The sequence below is a fragment of the Mustela lutreola genome, chromosome 16 (genome assembly GCF_030435805.1).
Source record: "Mustela lutreola isolate mMusLut2 chromosome 16, mMusLut2.pri, whole genome shotgun sequence".
Classification (NCBI taxonomy): domain Eukaryota; kingdom Metazoa; phylum Chordata; class Mammalia; order Carnivora; family Mustelidae; genus Mustela; species Mustela lutreola.
The window spans coordinates 13,961,520-13,979,427 of NC_081305.1; the positions used below are offsets into that span (position 1 = coordinate 13,961,520).

A 17,908-nucleotide genomic window follows, 5' to 3' on the forward strand; every position below is an offset into this window, starting at 1 on the left:
AGACTCCGTATGAGATGATTTTGCCCAACTGTAGGCTAATGTAATTGTTCTGGGCACATTTAAGGCAGGCCAGGGTAAGCAATGACGTTTGGTAGGGGAGGCGTATTAAATGAATTTTTCACTTACGATACTTTCATCTTAAGCAGGTTTATCAGGACGCAGTTGCATTATAAGCTGAGGAAGATCTGTGTTCTATTATACAAATAAATCATGTTATTTAGCCATTCCCCTATTAAAAAAATTTTTTTTTTGCTTAGCAGTATTTAATGAAAATTAGGCATTCACAAGTCAATAGGGTCTGTGGTCGTTGAGTTGGAGTGTCTATTGTCTATGTGACTTGTTTTCTTTTTTTTTTTTAAATTAAATTTATTTATTTTCAGCATAACAGTATTCATTATTTTTTCACCACACCCAGTGCTCCATGCAATCGTGCCCTCTATAATACCCACCACCTGGTACCCCAACCTCCCACCCCCCTGCCACTTCAAACCCCTCAGATTGTTTTTCAGAGTCCATAGTCTCTCATGATTCACCTCCCCTTCCAATTTGCCCCAACTCCCTTCTCCTCTCTAACTCCCCATGTCCTCCATGCTATTTGTTATGCTCCACAAATAAGTGAAACCATATGATAATTGATTCTCTCTGCTTGACTTATTTCACTCAGCATAATCTCTTCCAGTCCCGTCCATGTTGCTACAAAAGTTGGGTATTCGTCCTTTCTGATGGAGGCATAATACTCCATAGTGTATATGGACCACATCTTCCTTATCCATTCATCCGTTGAAGGGCATCTTGGTTCTTCCCACAGTTTGGCGACTGTGGCCATTGCTACTATAAACATTGGGGTACAGATGGCCCTTCTTTTCACTACATCTGTATCTTTGGGGTAAATACCCAGGAGTGCAATTGCAGGTTCATAGGGAAGTTCTATTTTTAATTTCTTGAGGAATCTCCACACTGTTCTCCAAAGAGGCTGCACCAACCTGCATTCCCACCAACAGTGTAAGAGGGTTCCCCTTTCTCCACATCCCCTCCAACACATGTTGTTTCCTGTCTTGTTAATTTAATACCATTCCGATCAAAATTCCACCAGTATTCTTCAAAGAGCTGGAGCAAATAATCCAGAAATTTGTATGGAATCAGAAGAGACCCCGAATCGCTAAGGAAATGTTGAAAAACAAAAATAAAACTGGGGGCATCACGTTACCTGATTTCAAGCTTTATTACAAAGCTGTGGTCACCAAGACAGCATGGTACTGGCATACAGAATGGTACTGGCATAGAAACAGACACATAGACCAGTGGAACAGAGTAGAGAGCCCAGATATGGACCCTCAACTCTATGGTCAATTAATCTTCGACAAAACAGGAAAAAATATACAGTGGAAAAAAGACAGTCTCTTCAATAAATGGTGCTGGGAAAACTGGGCAGCTATATGTAGAAGAATGAAACTCGACCATTCTCTTACACCGTACACAAAGATAAACTCAAAATGGATAAAAGACCTCAACGTGAGACAGGAATCCATCAGATTCTTAGAGGAGAACATAGGCAGTAACCTCTTCGATATCAGCCACAGCAACTTCTTTCAAGATATGTCTCCAAAGGCAAAGGAAACAAAAGCGAAAATAAACTTTTGGGACTTCATCAAAATCAAAAGCTTCTGCACAGCAAAGGAAACAGTCAAAAAAACAAAGAGGCAACCCACGGAATGGGAGAAGATATTTGCAAATGACAGTACAGACAAAAGGTTGATATCCAGGATCTATAATGAACTCCTCAAACTCAACATACACAAAACAGGCAATCATATAAAAAAATGGGCAGAAGATATGAACAGAGACCTCTCCAATGAAGACATACAAATGTCTATCAGACACATGAAAAAATGTTCATCATCACTAGTCCTCAGGGAGATTCAAATTAAAACCACATTGAGATATCATCTTACACCCAGTTAGAATGGCCCCCCCAAATTTTTTTTGAGTGTAGTTGACACACAATGTTACATTAGTTTCAGGTGCACGACACAGCGATTCAACATCTCTACATGCCACGCTGTGCTCATGGCGAGTGTAGCTACCATCTGTCCCCATACGACGCTCGTACAATATCACTGACTACATTCCTTATGCTGTGCCTTTTATTCCCATGACTTATTGTCTCTATACCAGAAATTGTATCTTCCTTCTCCTCTTCACCCATTTTGCCCTCCCCCATCAGATAAGTAAATAAATCTTATAAAAAATAATTACAGGATTATAATACCAGGAGAACCACTGCCATGTAGCATGGTTTGCGCCAGCCTACACTAGAGCTTTAATCATTTTATGTGATTTCTTGCAGAGAGCTATCAGAGAAGGCACAATAAATACATTTTACTGATTTCAGCATTGGAGAAATTTTATGCAATAGGCAGATGTCAACACTGGTGGGGGAAATGATTGTGAAAAGGAAATGTTTTCTTTAGAGCCCTGTCTCAGCCAGGTTGCAGGAGCGTCTATAATGGGTTTAAAATAACTCACAGAAGGGCTTTGTTTCTCAGTGCTGAAAATGCTCCAAAACAAAGAGACACAGATTGATGCTTCCTCCCCCAAGTCCTGCACACAGCATCTGATTTTGGGAAACCCTTTGGCAGCCACATGGGGTCAGAGTGTGGCCAGGCTTCTTTGGGGTTTGTAAAGAAACCAGGGAAACTCAAGTGTGAAGCAAGAGCTCCACTCTGAACAGGGATGTTGTTTGTGGCCCTGTTACTGGAAAATGCAATGACCTTATTAACAAGGTCAAAGTTGTGTAGACACAGGAATTACAACATCAAGAAGGGGTGGAGTGAGATATTGGGGGCATAAAAGCATCGGCAGGGGACCCCACAGCACTGCTCTGCCAGAGGCAGGACAAACCGAGGATGAGGTGAGTACGCAGCTCTGCCCCTCCTGCCCTTTCTCTAGATGACTGCTTCCTTCTCTGTGTACAGCCTTTACCTCCACGACAGTCCAGGTATAGGCGAAACCAAAGGGGAGATGCAAAACAAACCCAAAGAAATAGGGCAGATGCTTTAAATTAGAGCAACTTAAGAGGTTTCGTGTGTTCAATCTTCTGCTTTTCTGCATCCGTGAGAATGCGACTTACTCTAATGGATAGCTCTTTCCTCGAGGTTACAAAGTTTTCACCTTTGCAGGGGATGCCTGCCAGCAGCTCCCATGGTAGGCTTTCTGGCAATTTAAATATATTTATTAGCATATTTTCTCATTTTTAAAAAATGCATAGGACCAAAGGTAACACATTTAAATGACCCAATGAAGGCACTGAGATTTTATCAAAATAACAGAAGATTTTTTTTTTTTTTTTTTTGAAATGTTGAAGTCGCACGACTACAAACTTCACATAGCCAAGCGTTCTCCATAGAGCTGGCTTCGGTCAGCGAGATGGGGAACTGGTGAGTGCGGCCCGGGGCACTGGTGCCCACAGTCTGGCTCTCAGGAAGCCAGTTATCAGCCTGGAACTCTTTTGGGCATTTTGAGGTTTCCTGAAGGCAAATTATCATTAGCAGGAAAACCATGCAAGTGTTTTAATATTTTGTATATTTAAAACATCTTGGAAATGGAAAAAATTTAAAAGTAAAGAGAATAGCATATGAAACCTGTTTTCCATCTTCTGGTGATCCACATTTTATTAGCAGCACCTTGTGGCCCAGGACCTCAGGGGAACAGTGAGGGAGGCTTCTTTTCGCAGGGGGGTTCACGTGTTACTGGCAATTTAACGTTTCCTAAATGCCGCCAGAAACTGAGGCTCACAGATCTATACGCCTTTCTACCTTGGCGGTCCCTCTCGGAAGCGCATGCAGGATTCCTGGCGGGGCAGAGCACACTGGAACCCGGGCATACCGAGGACCTGCCCGAGTGTGTGTGTGGATGGGGGTGGCGGCCGCTTCTTGGTGCCAGCACTTCCGTACAGCTTCTTCTCTGGCGGCCCAGCGGGAGGGGTGTGGGTGCCCAGGGGTGCGGGTGTGAGGCCGGGAGACCAGGTGCTCACTTCTTCTTGTTGTCTCTCGGCAGAGCCCTGGGAGTGGTCACTGCCCTCCTGCTCTGCGGGCAGCTTTACGCAGCGGACACTGGCAGTGAGGCCACAGACCACGCAGGTAGGTGTTGGGGTTGGGGGGGAGCCTCACGTCTCAGCACTGCCCTGCCTCCTTGCGAGCCTGCTGGATTGGCGCCCTCTCTTCGGGAAGAGCCAGGTCCTGCATCTCGTCCTGATGTCTGGTGTTTCATTCCAGTGGAGAACTCTGGGGAGCTGGGATAGAGCGGGGATGGCCTTCCCTTTGGTTTCCATTGGAGCTGGAGGGTGGCTGATGTGCACAGCAGCCTCTTCTCAATGGATTTCTCAGTCCCTGGGATCAGTTTCTGAGTCTCGCCCTCCTCCTCCAATGAATGACTTTCTCTTTGCAGAGGTCAGTGTCCCAAAGCCCCCCGAGATTGAAAATGGCTACGTGGAGCACTTGATTCGCTACCAGTGTAAGCCCCTCTACAGACTGCGCACTGAAGGAGACGGTAAGACTTGGACAAGTGTCCCCGCACCCTCCTCTGCCCTGGCCTTTCTGTGATGAGCGGAGCCAGGGGCGATGGGCCAGAGCGCTGACACATTCTCCATGGAACCAGAAGAGGTAGATTCTAGTAAGGGTTTTGTCACCAGTGACTGTGGCCTCTTGGGAAAATGAACTCAGCCTCGAGTTTGCCCCTTTGTGAAGGGAAGGCGATGCTGTGTAGCCTGCCCACCCCAGAGGGACATCTGCATCTCCCAAAGGAGACGTGGTCAAAGAAGCAAGGGTGGCACTAGTGAAGACGGCAGGTGGCCCTGACCTAGCACTGTGCTCCGCACGCTAAGTGCTTCACATGTGTCTGCTCATGGAGTTTTCATGACGTCCACCCCCACCCAGTAAGCCAGTTACTATTCTCATAGCGCTGATGAGGCACAGCGCGGTTGAGTAACTTGCTCAAGATCAGGTGGCCTGGAGGAGGGAGAGGTCAGGATCTGTAACCACCGCGAGTCTGGATGGCATCGCTGCTGCCACACATCTGTCTTGCGGAGCGCCACCGGACCCCAGCACCTGGCCTCCAGCGCAGCGCTGCTCCCTGCCTCCTCGTTCCTGCCCTTCCTTCTCCTCTTTTTCTAGTTCTCTTTAAACACCTTCCCTCCTCATGCTCAGGGTAGACTCAATTTCTCTTTTGATTCATTTCTTTCCTTTTGTTTCAGGAGTGTACGCCCTGAACAGTGAGAAGCATTGGACAAACAAGGTCACTGGAGAGAAGCTGCCTGAGTGTGAAGCAGGTAGGAAGCCAGGAGCCCTGGGAAGCTGACCGAGGGTGGGTGTTCAGAGTCTCCTGCACCGGCAGGCATCTCGATCGAAAGGTCCAGACTGCTTTCCTTCAAGCACATGAGAGCCAAGATGCGGGACCGGGGAGAACCACAAGGGGTCAGGCTGATAAGCGAACTTTTAGGTGAGGACACTCCCCAGCAAAGTTCACTAAGGATCCTGATCATTTGGACCTTCAGGATATTGGCTGAATCCACTGTCTACCCTGGCCTCTAGGGTCAGGAGGCCCTGTATGTTCACATAGGCTGTTCAGGGAGCCCAGAGTCAAGTGTAAAGCAGGTAGAACGAGTTGTGGGAGGGCCGAAACCAGCCAAATCCACAGACGGGTGATGCAGGCTGGCGAGGGGTTGGGACCTGTGTTTCTAGTTATTAGGAAGAGATGTTGCTCTTTCCGTGTCCCTCCTGGGACCAGAGGATCCCGCCTGCCCTCTTCTGCTACTACTAACTACACTAAGTTCTCGTGCAGAACTACTAACCTGTCTTGTATTAACTGCAATATCTAAAATCTGAGCTCCAGCCAGTGCTTTATGCAGAGGATGAATCATTATAACTTCTCATCCTTACAACAAATTTCAGGGAGTTGTTGTCATGTCTTTTTGTGATAAATGATTTAAATATTCATATAGTTCATCAGCCAGCATTTGAAAATCTCAGCATTCCTTTTTTTTTTTTTTGGTGAGTTAGAAGAGCACTTAGTGTCTCAGTGATGTACACAAGAACCGCTTTAAACTGTTAACTGTGGAAATGAGAGCAGCAGGTGGTAAAGGCAAGGCGTGTCGATATTTCTGTGTAGAAATCAACACGACAGTTTCGACAGCAGCACCTGGCCCCGCCGGCCCCCTCTCTCCCACACCGGGAGACTCACACTCCCGCTCCTGACTTTCTTGCTCTCCCTGACAGTATGCGGGAAGCCCAAGAACCCAGTGGACCAGGTGCAGCGCATCATGGGTGGATCCGTGGATGCCAAAGGCAGCTTTCCCTGGCAGGCCAAGATGGTCTCGCACCATAATCTAACCTCCGGGGCCACGCTGATCAACGAGCAATGGCTGCTGACCACAGCTAAAAATCTCTTCCTGGGCCATACGGATGATGCGAAAGAAAAAGACATCGCCCCTACTTTAACACTCTATGTGGGAAAAAACCAGCTTGTGGAGGTTGAGAAGGTGGTTCTCCACCCTGACTACTCCAAGGTAGATATCGGGCTCATCAAACTCAAGCAGAAGGTGCCCATTGATGACAGGGTAATGCCCATCTGTCTGCCTTCCAAAGATTATGCACAAGTCGGGCGTGTGGGCTATGTGTCTGGCTGGGGGCGAAATTCCAACTTTAGGTATACCGAGCTACTCAAGTACGTCATGCTGCCTGTGGCTGATCAAGACAACTGTGTCCAGCACTACGAAGGCAGCACAGTGCCCGAAAAGAAGTCATCCAAGAGCCCCGTGGGGGTGCAGCCCATACTGAATGAGCATACCTTCTGCGCTGGCATGTCCAAGTTTCAGGAAGACACCTGCTACGGGGACGCGGGCAGCGCCTTTGCTGTGCACGACCAGGAGGACAACACCTGGTATGCGGCCGGAATCCTGAGCTTTGATAAGAGCTGTACTGTGGCCGAGTACGGCGTGTACGTGAAGGTGCCTTCCATTCTGGCCTGGATTCGGGAAACCATTGCTGGCAACTGACGCTGACTGTTGGCAGCCCCTGCCCAAGGGCAAGAACTCACTCTGGAAGAGGGGAAAGTGGATGGGAGTGGAGGGGAGAAAACATGGTGTGAAGCGGTGTGGAGTCAATCAATAAAGAGCTTTCTTTTGAGTCATTTCTGTGGGTTTTTAGCCCAGGCCGTTCCCTTAGTTACTGTGCAGCAACAGCTAAGCGGTGCTCTATATTGGGGCGTGGCAGAAACCACCCCAAGCCAACCACAAACCCCTAAGGTGGCACAGAACTGTCCTGTGCTGGGGTCACCCTCAGTGACCACATGCCAACCAGATACCAGGCCTCAGAAAGGTCACGGTTACCCTTGTTTCGTAGACAAGGAAACAGACTTGGAGAAGGCAAGTGATCTGCTTACGGCTACACCGCCGGTAACCCAGGCCGGTCTGAATCCGAACCTCAGCTCTCTGCCCCGCACTCTCTTGCTTCTGGGCAGTGAGCGAGGGGATCGTGCGAGCTGAAGAGCAAGACGCTAACTCACCGTGGGACAAAGACGAGGGTTCTGACCCAGGCGGAATCTTGCTATATGTGCTCCCCACACAGCAGCACTTCAGAAAACAAAGTAAGATGAGGTAAAGGCAGGAGCGGTTCTGGACTTGCTGGGTCCCGATTGCAGTGCGGCCGTACGTCTGCCAAGGGCCTTCAGTCCCCGCTTTCCTTTCTGATCATCTCTCATGTCCCTACCCACATTCTGGAACTTGGTAAAGAGGTACAGGTCTCTTCCTCAGTAGGGTAGGCTTTCCTGGGCTGGAAGAAACCCAGCCTTTACCAGGAGCCAAATGCAAGCCACCGGAGTCTTCCCTTTCACGAAGACAGGCTCTTGCTATTAAGGGTCTCCCAGGAGAATGGTTTCAGAACCCTTGTAAGCAGGAAGCTCTTCTAACTTCTTCCCCTCTTCCTGGCTATTTAAGCCCTTAGGACACTGACCTTTCCTCAAGATAACCTTTGGTCACATGAAAATAGGGCCTCGCTTTCTCACTGGTGTAAAATGCCCCGAGGTCCTTGTTGCACACCAGGGCCCACCCCGCCCTGCGAAGCTGTCCTCACACACACATCCGCACATCTGCCAGTACTTTTCAACCCCTTAGAGCTAGAGGACCAGTGGAGATCTTACACCTCTAGTCTAAAACCTGTGAAAGAAAGAAGAGCCAGAAGCGGAAACATACTACACACACATGAACAGAATGCCTCTCAGAATACAGTTTTGCCTTTTCCTTCTGGTACTATCTTTAGCACTAAGTTTTCTTGAAAAAAAAAAAAAAATCTTTTTTTAAAAAAACAATTATTTGGTTGCATTAAGTGGCTTCTGGACTGTTCAGCAGGAAGCCTTTGGCATTTTCTCCATTCACTTGTCTTCTCTGGCTTCCTCCCCAGCAGCACCATCTACCCTCCTGGGCTAGTCCCCGAGCTTCAGGGCCCCTGAATTCCGTGCAGCTCTCTGAACACGCTCGCGGTCTCCGGTGGACCTTCTTGCTCCGGCGCCCTCTCTGGACATGCTCCCCCTCTTCCATGCAAGCGCCTCCTTCCCTCCGGGAGGGGCAAGCCTTGTCTCTGCGAAGCGCAGGAGTCGTTTGTATTTAGGGAGCATCGGGCACAGGGCAGGGCACTCAGTATGAACCCAAACGGTACTTGCAGAACGGAAAGCGAGTAAGGTAGGAACAAGCACACAAATCGGGACTTCAGAGAAACATTCCCTGCACACCTCGGGCGGAGAGGAGTCAGGGTAATTTTACAGGGCAAATTGTGAGGGTTTTTTTTTTTTAAAAAAAAAGATTTATTTATTTGACAGACAGAGATCACAAGTAGGCAGAGAGACAGGCAGAGAGAGAGGAGGAAGCAGGCTCCCCGCGGAGCAGAGAGCCCGATGTGGGGCTCCATCCCAGGACCCTGAGATCATGACCTGAGCTGAAGGCAGAGGCTTTAAGCCACCGAGCCACCCAGGCGCCGCACAAATTGTGTGTTTTTGCTGGTATCTGTGCACTTACTCCACGTCAAATACTGTGTGATTTAGGCTCTGAAAGAAAGTCCAACAACAGTGAGAAGCAATGAAGATGTTTTATTCTTTCACAGGGGTCTGGAGGGAGGTAGGTCTAGTATTTACTCACAGGCTCACAACCTCTAGGGACCCAGGGTTTTACTGTTCTCTGCACCTTCACTTTCCATGCTGGTCCTCATGGTCCTGGGATGGCTGCCGCAGCCCCACGGATCAGGAAAACCAGCACGGCGAGAGGGGAGAACACAGTGGTGGTGGCGGCTCCCTCCTTTCATCAGCGAAGGACACCAGAGCCCCCAGCAGCCTTCCTTCTGTGCCCGTCAGTGGCCACCTCTTCCTGCAGATGAGGCTCGGAAGGGAAGCAGCTGGTGAAGGGGGAACGTACTTGCAGCGACAGTGCTGGCCTGCACAGAACCCGGCTTCTGCTGGCCAGGAGGCCTGCAACTGGCTGATCCTGCCTGGCCCCTGGCCCTCCGACTCTCACCTTTTCACTTGTTCTAGAAAGTCAGGATCCAGAGGCTCTATGAGGTTTTGAGAGAAGCAGTGACTTGCCCAAGTGGTTAGGGCAGGTCATGCTGGGGACGCCAGAAGAGCAAGAATTCTTCATCAAGTTATTAAAAGGGGCAAATACCATAAAGATGTTATTTCTTCTAACAACTCTGGCATCTCTTTCCAGTCTTGAGTCCTTGGAGCGAAAGCCCCAGAGAGAAGCAGAACTCTGGCTTCTGGGAGAAACCTGCTCCTACTAACTACAGGTAGCTCATTTTTTTGGCTTAGCTCAAACTAGGTGCTGGATGGTAGAGGTTCAAGGTCTCATTTCTTGGGCAATTTTGTAACATAAAAACTAGTAAAATGAGCAAACCAGGATACTCTTTTAAAAGTCTAAGCTAGGGGCGCCTGGGTGGCTCAGTGGGTTGAGCCGCTGCCTTCTGCTCAGGTCATGATCTCAGGGTCCTGGGATCGAGTCCTGCATCGGGCTCTCTGCTCGGCAGGGAGCCTGCTTCCTCCTCTCTCTCTCTCTGCTTGCCTCTCTGCCTACTTGTGATCTCTCTCTGTCAAATAAATAAATAAATAAAATCTTAAAAAAAAAAAAAGTCTAAGCTAGAAGGTTTCCAAAATAAAGCAAATCTGCCCACTCTCAGCAGAGAATCACTTATCCCAGAGAAACAGGGAAAACGGGGACTGGCGACGGGAGCGCGCGCAGTCACGCAGTAAACACCTGAGTGGAGTAATGGGCGAGGGGGAGCCTGTGTGTGTACACTTAGGGTACAAAAGAAGTATTTCTCTTCCTGTGCAAACAGATTTTCTATTTTCCTTGTGTATCACATAAACGTAATTCAACAGTAGTAGGTAATGTTGGGAAGGACTCTGTATTATCTTAAGGGATAAAGAGAAGTACAATATAAACTCAGAAAATCACGCTGGGAAAACGGACCACGGTTGTCTTGACTGCTCGGAGGTCTGCAGCAAGTAGACATTTCAGCGTCGCTGCTCATCACAGCACCAGCATGGCCTTCTATTCGGGGGCGGGGGATTTTCTGTCCAAGTCAGACCTCTTCTCTGCTGGGATGAAGAGCACCTTTCTGAAGGACTCCAGGAAGACAACACAGTCGGATTTGGGTACTGCTTCAACATGTGCCTTTGTCTTCAACTTTGAGTAGTGAATGTGCTAAATGTCTTGATAGAGAAGGTCATATTTGGGAATATTCTTGGGATCAATAGGACTTTGGACAATAAGTTTCCCCCTCATTGCTCCTCGATAAATTACTTCAATCAAATCTATGAAGTCCTGCTTGGTTTTGAAACTTCCCACAAACTTAGTGTGATCTGGAGACCTAGAGAGCATGGGAGAAAAACAAGCTCGCTCAGAACTTCTGGCGATTACTCGTGGCAGACCTTCAGGATAAACAAAATGAATCGCTGCTCTGTTACTTTCTTCTCATCAGTGACACTTAAGACATGAAGCCTGACATTGACTTCTGGTTGCAGTTAAGGGGCCCATTTGATACAGGACTAAAACCAGTGCCATCAGCCACTGGGGCGGCATGTGAGCCCTATCACGTGAAGAGCCTCCACTTCAAAATCTCTTTTAATCACTTCTTAGCTCCTTCTCCAGTAGAACTCCCTGGACGTTGGCCTGGGCATAGTTTGTGGCTGCTGCTGTTGGCTTCACCATGGAAAGCCCATTAACTGGTCATCGTCTCGGAGTTCCCCTCATGGATACTTTTGAATGGTGAGTATGAAATCTTTATTTTTTATTTTTTTTTTACTAGTTCAAACTTCAAGTATGTTAATTGTAGAAATTTTTTAGAAAAGAAAATTACTGGGGCGCCTGGGTGGCTCAGTGGGTTAAGCCGCTGCCTTCGGCTCAGGTCATGATCTCAGGGTCCTGGGATCGAGTCCCACATTGGGCTCTCTGCTCAGCAGGGGACTGCTTCCCTTCCTCTCTCTCTGCCTGCCTCTCTGCCTACTTGTGATCTCTCTCTGTCAAATTAAAAAAAAAAATTACTAGTGAGGCCAGAAGGCTGCATTTCAGTACATCCTTCCAGTGTCCCTCTGTGGACATCTATGTTTTTTTTTTTTTTTTAATTTTATTTATTTATTTGAGAGAGAGCGAGCGAGCGAGCATGAGAGGAGAGAGATCAGTGGGAGAAGCAGATTCCCTGCTGAGCAGGGAGTCTGATGTGGGACTCGATCCCAGGACTCCAGGATCACGACCCGAGCCGAAGGCAGTCGTCCAACCAACTGAGCCACCCAGTGTCCCCCCTTTTTTATTTATTTATTTGACAGACACAGATCACAAGTAGGCAGAGAGGCAGGCAGAGAGAGAGAGATGGGGAAGCAGGCTCCCTGGCGAGCATAGAGCCTGATGTGGGGCTCGATCCCAGCACCCTGGGATTACAACCTGAGCTGAAGGCAGAGGCTTTAATCCACTGAGCCATCCAGGTGTCCCAACATCTACGTTCTATGTATTCTGCTTTCTAAATAATAGTGGGATGAATAGCCACACAGCCAATTTTGCCCACTTTCATGATTATTTTTCCTTCAGAGAAATTCCTGGAAATACAATTGCTGGGTTTTTTATTCTCTTTTTTTGGGGGGGGAGAAAGTCCATGAGTTGGGGGTAGGGAGGGAAAGCGTCTTAGGCAGACTCTGGGCTCCCTGCCTGACCCAGGGCTCGATCCCATGACGCGGAGACCATCAACTGGGCTGAAATCAAGAGTCGGATGCTCAACTGACTTAGCCATCCTGGTGCCCCCCAATTTTATAGACTTTTAAGATGGGAAATAGTGTCATAAATCACCCTTGAAAAAGACTGCACCAAAATAATACTTAACTGTATCCTAGGAGAATATATAGCTTTAAAATACTTAAAACAAGTAATATTTAACGTACGCTTAAAGAGAGAATGGCAAAACAGGAACACAGATCTGACAAGCAAATACCCCACTCACAGCAGGAAATGATAACAACCACAGACGGGCTGAAAATACATGCTAAGTATTAGGACACTGACTGGATGCAGTGGAAGGTGTTAAAGATTTCATAGTGCTTATTCTTGACAGAATTGGTTGAAGAATGTTTTCGAAACCTTTTGAGTGGCAGAAGATGGGTCAGTTGGGCAGAGAGAAGCAAGTCTTAGTTTGCTAGAACACTTCTTTCCAAATGTAGCCTACCAGTCCCAGACATTTAAATACAACGACCGATTTTGTTTTAAATGAAATTCCTGGGAAACTTTTAATAAAGCTGTTCTGAATTTTCTACACTGAAGGATGGTTAGCGCTTCCCAAATCGTACAATTCTTTCATGCTTCAGCAAGAGGTTAAAATCTGCCAGTCACACTGGAAACACTCTTTTTTGCACCCGCGTTTCACGTACAAATGAGTGGCCCAGCTGAGGAAACTGCAGCAGCACAGGCGGGCAGGTGAGTTATGGCAACTACTTGGGTAAAAGAAACTCCCACCGCTATAGTAATTGCAAGTCAATCAGACTTACCCATAATCCACTTTCATATGTTGCCCATTGAAGAAAAACACAGTAGATGGAATATAACTGATGTCAAAATAGTGCGTGTAAACGGGAGTTCGGTCCACATCTACCAGATAAATAGCAGCCATTTTACTCAGGTCAGAAGAGGTCTTAGAAAGCTGCAAAGAGAGAGAGACATGTACGTCAGAATACGAGAGGCAGTTAAGGTTTCTTCTGTGAAAACTTTTTACTTGAATATTCTATTTGAAAGAAATTCCTGGGGCGAGAATCTCTCCTGAGTTCCACATTAGATACAGTATAACCTTATCATTCAGTCTGAGTTTCCTTTGGTAGACTTGTGAGAGGGCCGTGGGTAAAATGAACTCATTACCCGCCAACCCTTTATTTTTAAGAAAAAATCTGTTCTTGGTTGTAAAAAGTTTTTACAAACTTTTTGTGAATTTATAAAATCCATGTTCACTTAAACACAAACAACTCAGAACTATGTACTGTACATTGAAATTCCCTCAAATCTCTTCCCTTCCAATCCCCCCATAAACAATAATTGTAATAAAAATAGTGAAGACTTGCATGGCCGTTATTATGTGCTAAGTGTCCAAAGTGCTTTATACCTGTTAACTCATTTAATCCCTGCAACATTCCTATGGTCTCCATTTCTTAGATGTAGAAATTGAGGTAACCTGCCTCTAGTCACACAGCTAGTAAGCAGTACAGCTGGGACTTGGAACTCGGGCAGCCTGGCTCGGTGATATTCCATCCCCTCTACAGCTGAGGATATAATCCTCTGGCCCCTTCCCCCTCATGTTAACACATCATTTTTGTTAACACACTCATTTTTAATCACAGTACTAAATATTCTTATACGGGATTCACACTGTGGGTGGCAGCAATAGAGATGCTGGGAAGAGATCTCAGTTCTGGGGGAAGTCTCTCTCCATAAGAAACACAGACAGGAATAAACCTGTTCTGTCTCATACTCTCCTCTCTGCTCATCAGAGTATGTAGGTGTGTTATGAAACAAGAGATTATCATTGGGCACACACTGGAGGCAACACACTAAGAAAGCTTATCTGCAGGCAGAGAGAAAGAAGTTCAAACCCTAGCTCTTAGGTGGGGCACTTACCCCCCACCATGGGAGCAGTAATTTTCCCACTGTTGTGGGGACCAAGTAAAATAATGTTCACAGATGCTTGTTAATAGTGTTTCTGGTTCTCCACTGCCTTGGTGAAACTGAACTTGAATGGCTGGTGTTGCAGAAGGACATCTAGGACAGACTCAGCATAGTTAGAGCTTTGGGGGCTCAGCTCAGGCCAGTGAAAAGTGTGCCAACAAATGAAAAGTTGTGTCCCTGGGCCTGGCTGCTCCTTTCCATGTACTTTATAGATATTGAAGTGAGAATCCATAGATTTTTAATAAAAACCATTTATTTTAAAAATTCACTTACTATATCATCTAGCTGCAGACAGACAGGATCCTCGTCTCTCCCAAACCTGAGGACCAACACCTTCTCTGCGGTACTTTGTATTGCTTGGTCTACTTCTTTTTTGCTAGTTAGCTTGGGCAATAGGAAGCTCATGCTGAGAAATCCTAATAGTAATCCTCACTGTCAGTCCTGAAATACAGGTGCAATATTTAAAGACAGATTAAGTGCACATGTCCTAATTAAAACAACAAAAACAACTTTATTTTTGGAGTAGATTATATGTATATTTTATTCCCAGAGGAAAAATGGTTTCATACAATACAGTGTCAAAAAAGTAAAAGGAAAACACTAAACGCACAAACTGGTGGCAAGTCCTTCACCTTAAAAAGAAACAATGTAGAAATGTACGCTGTGAAAAATCCCCCTCCCCCTGTCTGCCCTGACTGGCCCCATTCGTACTAGCCTATCTTTCCCCACACACCACATAGCTACTTTCATTAGGTTCTCATGTATCTTCCAGTTTTGTTATGCATTTACAGGAAAATACAAACATGCATCCCTCTGTGTTTTCCCTCTTTTACCCCAAGAATAGCCTATTCTATCTGCCAGTGTGCCAGCAGGAAAAAGATGGCATTCTCAAGTTTGGCCATTTAAAGAGATTTTCATGAAGGCAGTGTATAGGAAAACAACAGAGTACAGGGCTCTACTTCAGCTAGTAGAGCAGGGTGCTGTTCCTACCCCCAGGCCTGAAGGGGCCACGGGAGGGAGAAGTGTGTGGTGGGGACCACGGGGTGCAGAAGGTCCGTGTAGAGGAGGTCAGCCTGCAGTGAAGGGATGCAGCCACTCTTCTCCCTCCCTCTGATCTCCTGCTGATGTGCCCACTGGCTGACTCAAACTGGAACCAGATGGCAGCAGAGATGCAGAAGGCAGCCCAGTCTTCTGATCCCAGTTTAGAGAAAGAGGAAGAGTGCAGGTGGAGTGACAAATGACAGACGTCCGGCACACATGTCCAGCACACATACTTTACCCACTCTTCTGCACTTTGGAGTGTTTTACCTAATATGGGAAGACCTTTCTATATCTCTATACATGTTGTTACAACAACATACTATTTTGTGCATGGACCATACATTTAGAAAAAATTTTTAAACATTTTATTTAGTTAGTTGAGAGTGAGAGCGTGAGCACAGGGGAGGGGCAGAGGGAGAGGTAGAAGTAGACTCCCCTGCTAAGCAGGAAGCCTGACAAGAGGCTCAATCCCAGGATCCTGGTAAGATGACCTGAGCCGAAGGCAGACGCTTAACTGAATGAGCCACCCAGGCACCCCACTACGCATGCACCATACTTTTTAAGTCTTTTATTGATGGGAGTTTTATCTTAAGTCCTGGCTTCAAGATTCTTGGTGCATGCCTTACTAGAGGTACCTCACCACACGTCAAACAAATCAATTAAGAAGGGTGTGTGGGCCCACCCCACACAAAAAAGAAACAAGTCATAAAACACCAAGATAGAAGGGACCCAATCCAATTCCCTCATTTTATAGACTTGTTTGCTTACAGTTTTGATTCTAGCTAAAACAAGGACTAGAATCCAAGTCACCAAATTTCTAGTGCAGTGTTCCCTCTGCTATAATCAGTACCTATTTTTATGGTTAAGAAAGGAACTTTATTTTTGAGTCCATCCACAAGAAACTCCATTGAGAACCTGACATTTTCAATCTGGTCCCAAAGTAGGTTAATGCTATGAAAAGGAAGGATTTCTTTATGTGTGTGTGCATGTGTGTGCATGTGTCTGTGTGTGTGTGTGAGAGAGAGAGAGAGACAGAGAGAGACAAGTCACATTTTAAAATATTAACTAATAAAATTCATATAGGAAATAAAATTATTCCCATAATAAGTCATTCTTTAAACAGGCAAGTTGATTGCCAGAAGGGACCTCATCAAATGTCAGTAGCAGAACAAATTACTTACAAAGGGGAAAGTCAAAGAAAGGATGGACCTATTCCACAAAAATTCAATGATACTGACACTATGATACTGACAAGGAGAAGGAAGTGAGGAGAAGACAAAGCTTCAACGGGGTGAGGGGACCGTATAAATGTTGGAAGGAAGAGAAGAAAACTGATGCCACACCTAAGAATATGTTCATAGCAAAGAATACCAACAGCAACTTCATTAAAAGAAGAAGCACAGGGACGCCTGGGTGGCTCAGTTGGTTAAGCGGCTGCCTTTGGTTCAGGTCATGATCCCAGTGTCCTGGGATCAAGTCCCATATCGGGCTCCTTGCTCGGCGGAGAGCCTGCTTCTCCCTCTGCCTCTGCCTGCCATTCTGTCTGCCTGTGCTCGCGCTCTCTCTCTCTGACAAATAAATAAATAAAATCGTAAAAAAAAAAAAAGAAGGAGAAGCACAAATGGACCAAAATATTTGAAAAGTTAAGCTTTAATAGTAAACAAAAGCAAATTAGAAGATTATTTGACAAACCCATTAAGTTGGTAAAGCGAAATAATAATGCAAGAGCATGAACGGACACACACTGCATGGTGCCCGCTGTAATACAGAGGAGCAAAACTTTTCTAGGAAGAAAACAATCCGAGGAACACTTCCATCTCTGAGACTTAATTCGACACATTCACAAATATTTATGCAGAAAAAAATACTCTCAAAATCTTAGTGATGAAAAACTGGAAACACCCTAGATGGCCTAAAATAAAGGGACTGGAAAAATAAACGATAGTACAGTCCTAAAACATACTATTACACGACCACTGAATACCGTGATACAAATGAAAATGTCAGATACCGAAAAGAAGTTATAAAACAGTATACGAAGTGTGATTCTACTGCTGTACAAAACCTAATTGTAATACAAATACATACATTTGCCTAGAAAACCAATTGGAAATAAATTTCCCCAAACACCATCAGTGGTTATGCCTGCGAGTGAACAGACAGGTGGATTTTCTTTACATCGGAGAGAGCGCCTTTCTTTTTCCAAAATATTCGACATAATTATACATATATTTAACGAAACCTGTGGCTAGGCTACTCCTGGCCCCTAACTGCTACGGAAAACGATACTTACTTTATTTGCACAAGTCACCTCCCTCTCTTCCACTTCAGGACCGTCCACACCCGTCTCCAAACAAACTGGGACGCCGGCGACACCTTCTCTGCCAGCGTTTAACCCACAGCAACCCAGCCGCCACTGCTTAGCAACTCTCCGCGTACCGCTCGAGAAAACGGAAACGGAAAAAGAAAACGCACAGGCGCAGTAGGTAAACTTGCTGTCCCTCCCAAAAGTCCAACAAGCGAAAGTGGTTATTCTAGTCTCGCCCACTTTGCCCGGCTTCGGCCGGAAGCTGTAGAGTCACTTCCGCCCTTACTAAACATGACCGACCTCCTTCCCTCGCCCTCCTTCTCTTC

General features: G+C 46.3%; 2 protein-coding genes across 5 annotated transcripts; one reads left to right on the top strand and one right to left on the bottom strand.

Moving 5' to 3' along the window:
• The first annotated feature begins 2,770 nt into the window (after nt 1-2,770).
• On the top strand, nt 2,771-7,185 carry LOC131817438 (haptoglobin). Its single transcript, XM_059150763.1, has 5 exons — nt 2,771-2,911; nt 4,057-4,139; nt 4,447-4,548; nt 5,252-5,326; nt 6,273-7,185. Exons 1-5 carry the CDS (start codon nt 2,907-2,909, stop codon nt 7,049-7,051), a joined length of 1,044 nt encoding a protein of 347 aa, XP_059006746.1. The 5' UTR covers nt 2,771-2,906; the 3' UTR covers nt 7,052-7,185.
• A 1,162-nt stretch (nt 7,186-8,347) lies between these two features.
• On the bottom strand, nt 8,348-17,824 carry TXNL4B (thioredoxin like 4B). Of its 4 annotated transcripts, none has more exons than XM_059150764.1 (4): nt 17,568-17,784; nt 14,507-14,674; nt 13,069-13,220; nt 8,360-8,630 (listed from the first exon to the last, which is right to left on the bottom strand). In XM_059150764.1, the coding sequence occupies exons 2-4, from the start codon at nt 14,636-14,638 to the stop codon at nt 8,375-8,377; spliced, it is 540 nt and encodes a 179-aa protein (XP_059006747.1). In that variant the 5' UTR covers nt 14,639-14,674; nt 17,568-17,784; the 3' UTR covers nt 8,360-8,374. The 4 variants fall into 4 exon arrangements, with proteins under 4 accessions (XP_059006750.1, XP_059006747.1, XP_059006749.1 ...); XM_059150766.1 differs by lacking the exon at nt 8,360-8,630 and adding an exon at nt 9,116-9,437; XM_059150765.1 differs by lacking the exon at nt 8,360-8,630 and adding an exon at nt 9,116-10,907.
• Between the last annotated feature and the right edge of the window lie 84 nt (nt 17,825-17,908).

Excerpts from the sequence above, each read along its gene's own strand:
- LOC131817438 (XM_059150763.1), top strand. Across the intron at positions 4,140-4,446 it reads TGAGGCCACAGACCACGCAG|AGGTCAGTGTCCCAAAGCCC; the intron begins GTAGGTGTTGGG and ends TTCTCTTTGCAG. Across the intron at positions 5,327-6,272 it reads GCTGCCTGAGTGTGAAGCAG|TATGCGGGAAGCCCAAGAAC; the intron begins GTAGGAAGCCAG and ends TCTCCCTGACAG.
- TXNL4B (XM_059150764.1), bottom strand. The coding sequence starts at position 14,638 with ATGAGCTTCCTATTGCCCAAGCTAACTAGCAAAAAAGAAGTAGACCAA. Across the intron at positions 13,221-14,506 it reads GTCTGCAGCTAGATGATATA|CTTTCTAAGACCTCTTCTGA; the intron begins GTAAGTGAATTT and ends CTCTCTTTGCAG. Across the intron at positions 8,631-13,068 it reads CATATGAAAGTGGATTATGG|AGACAAGGCTTGCCCCTCCC; the intron begins GTAAGTCTGATT and ends TGCGCTTCGCAG.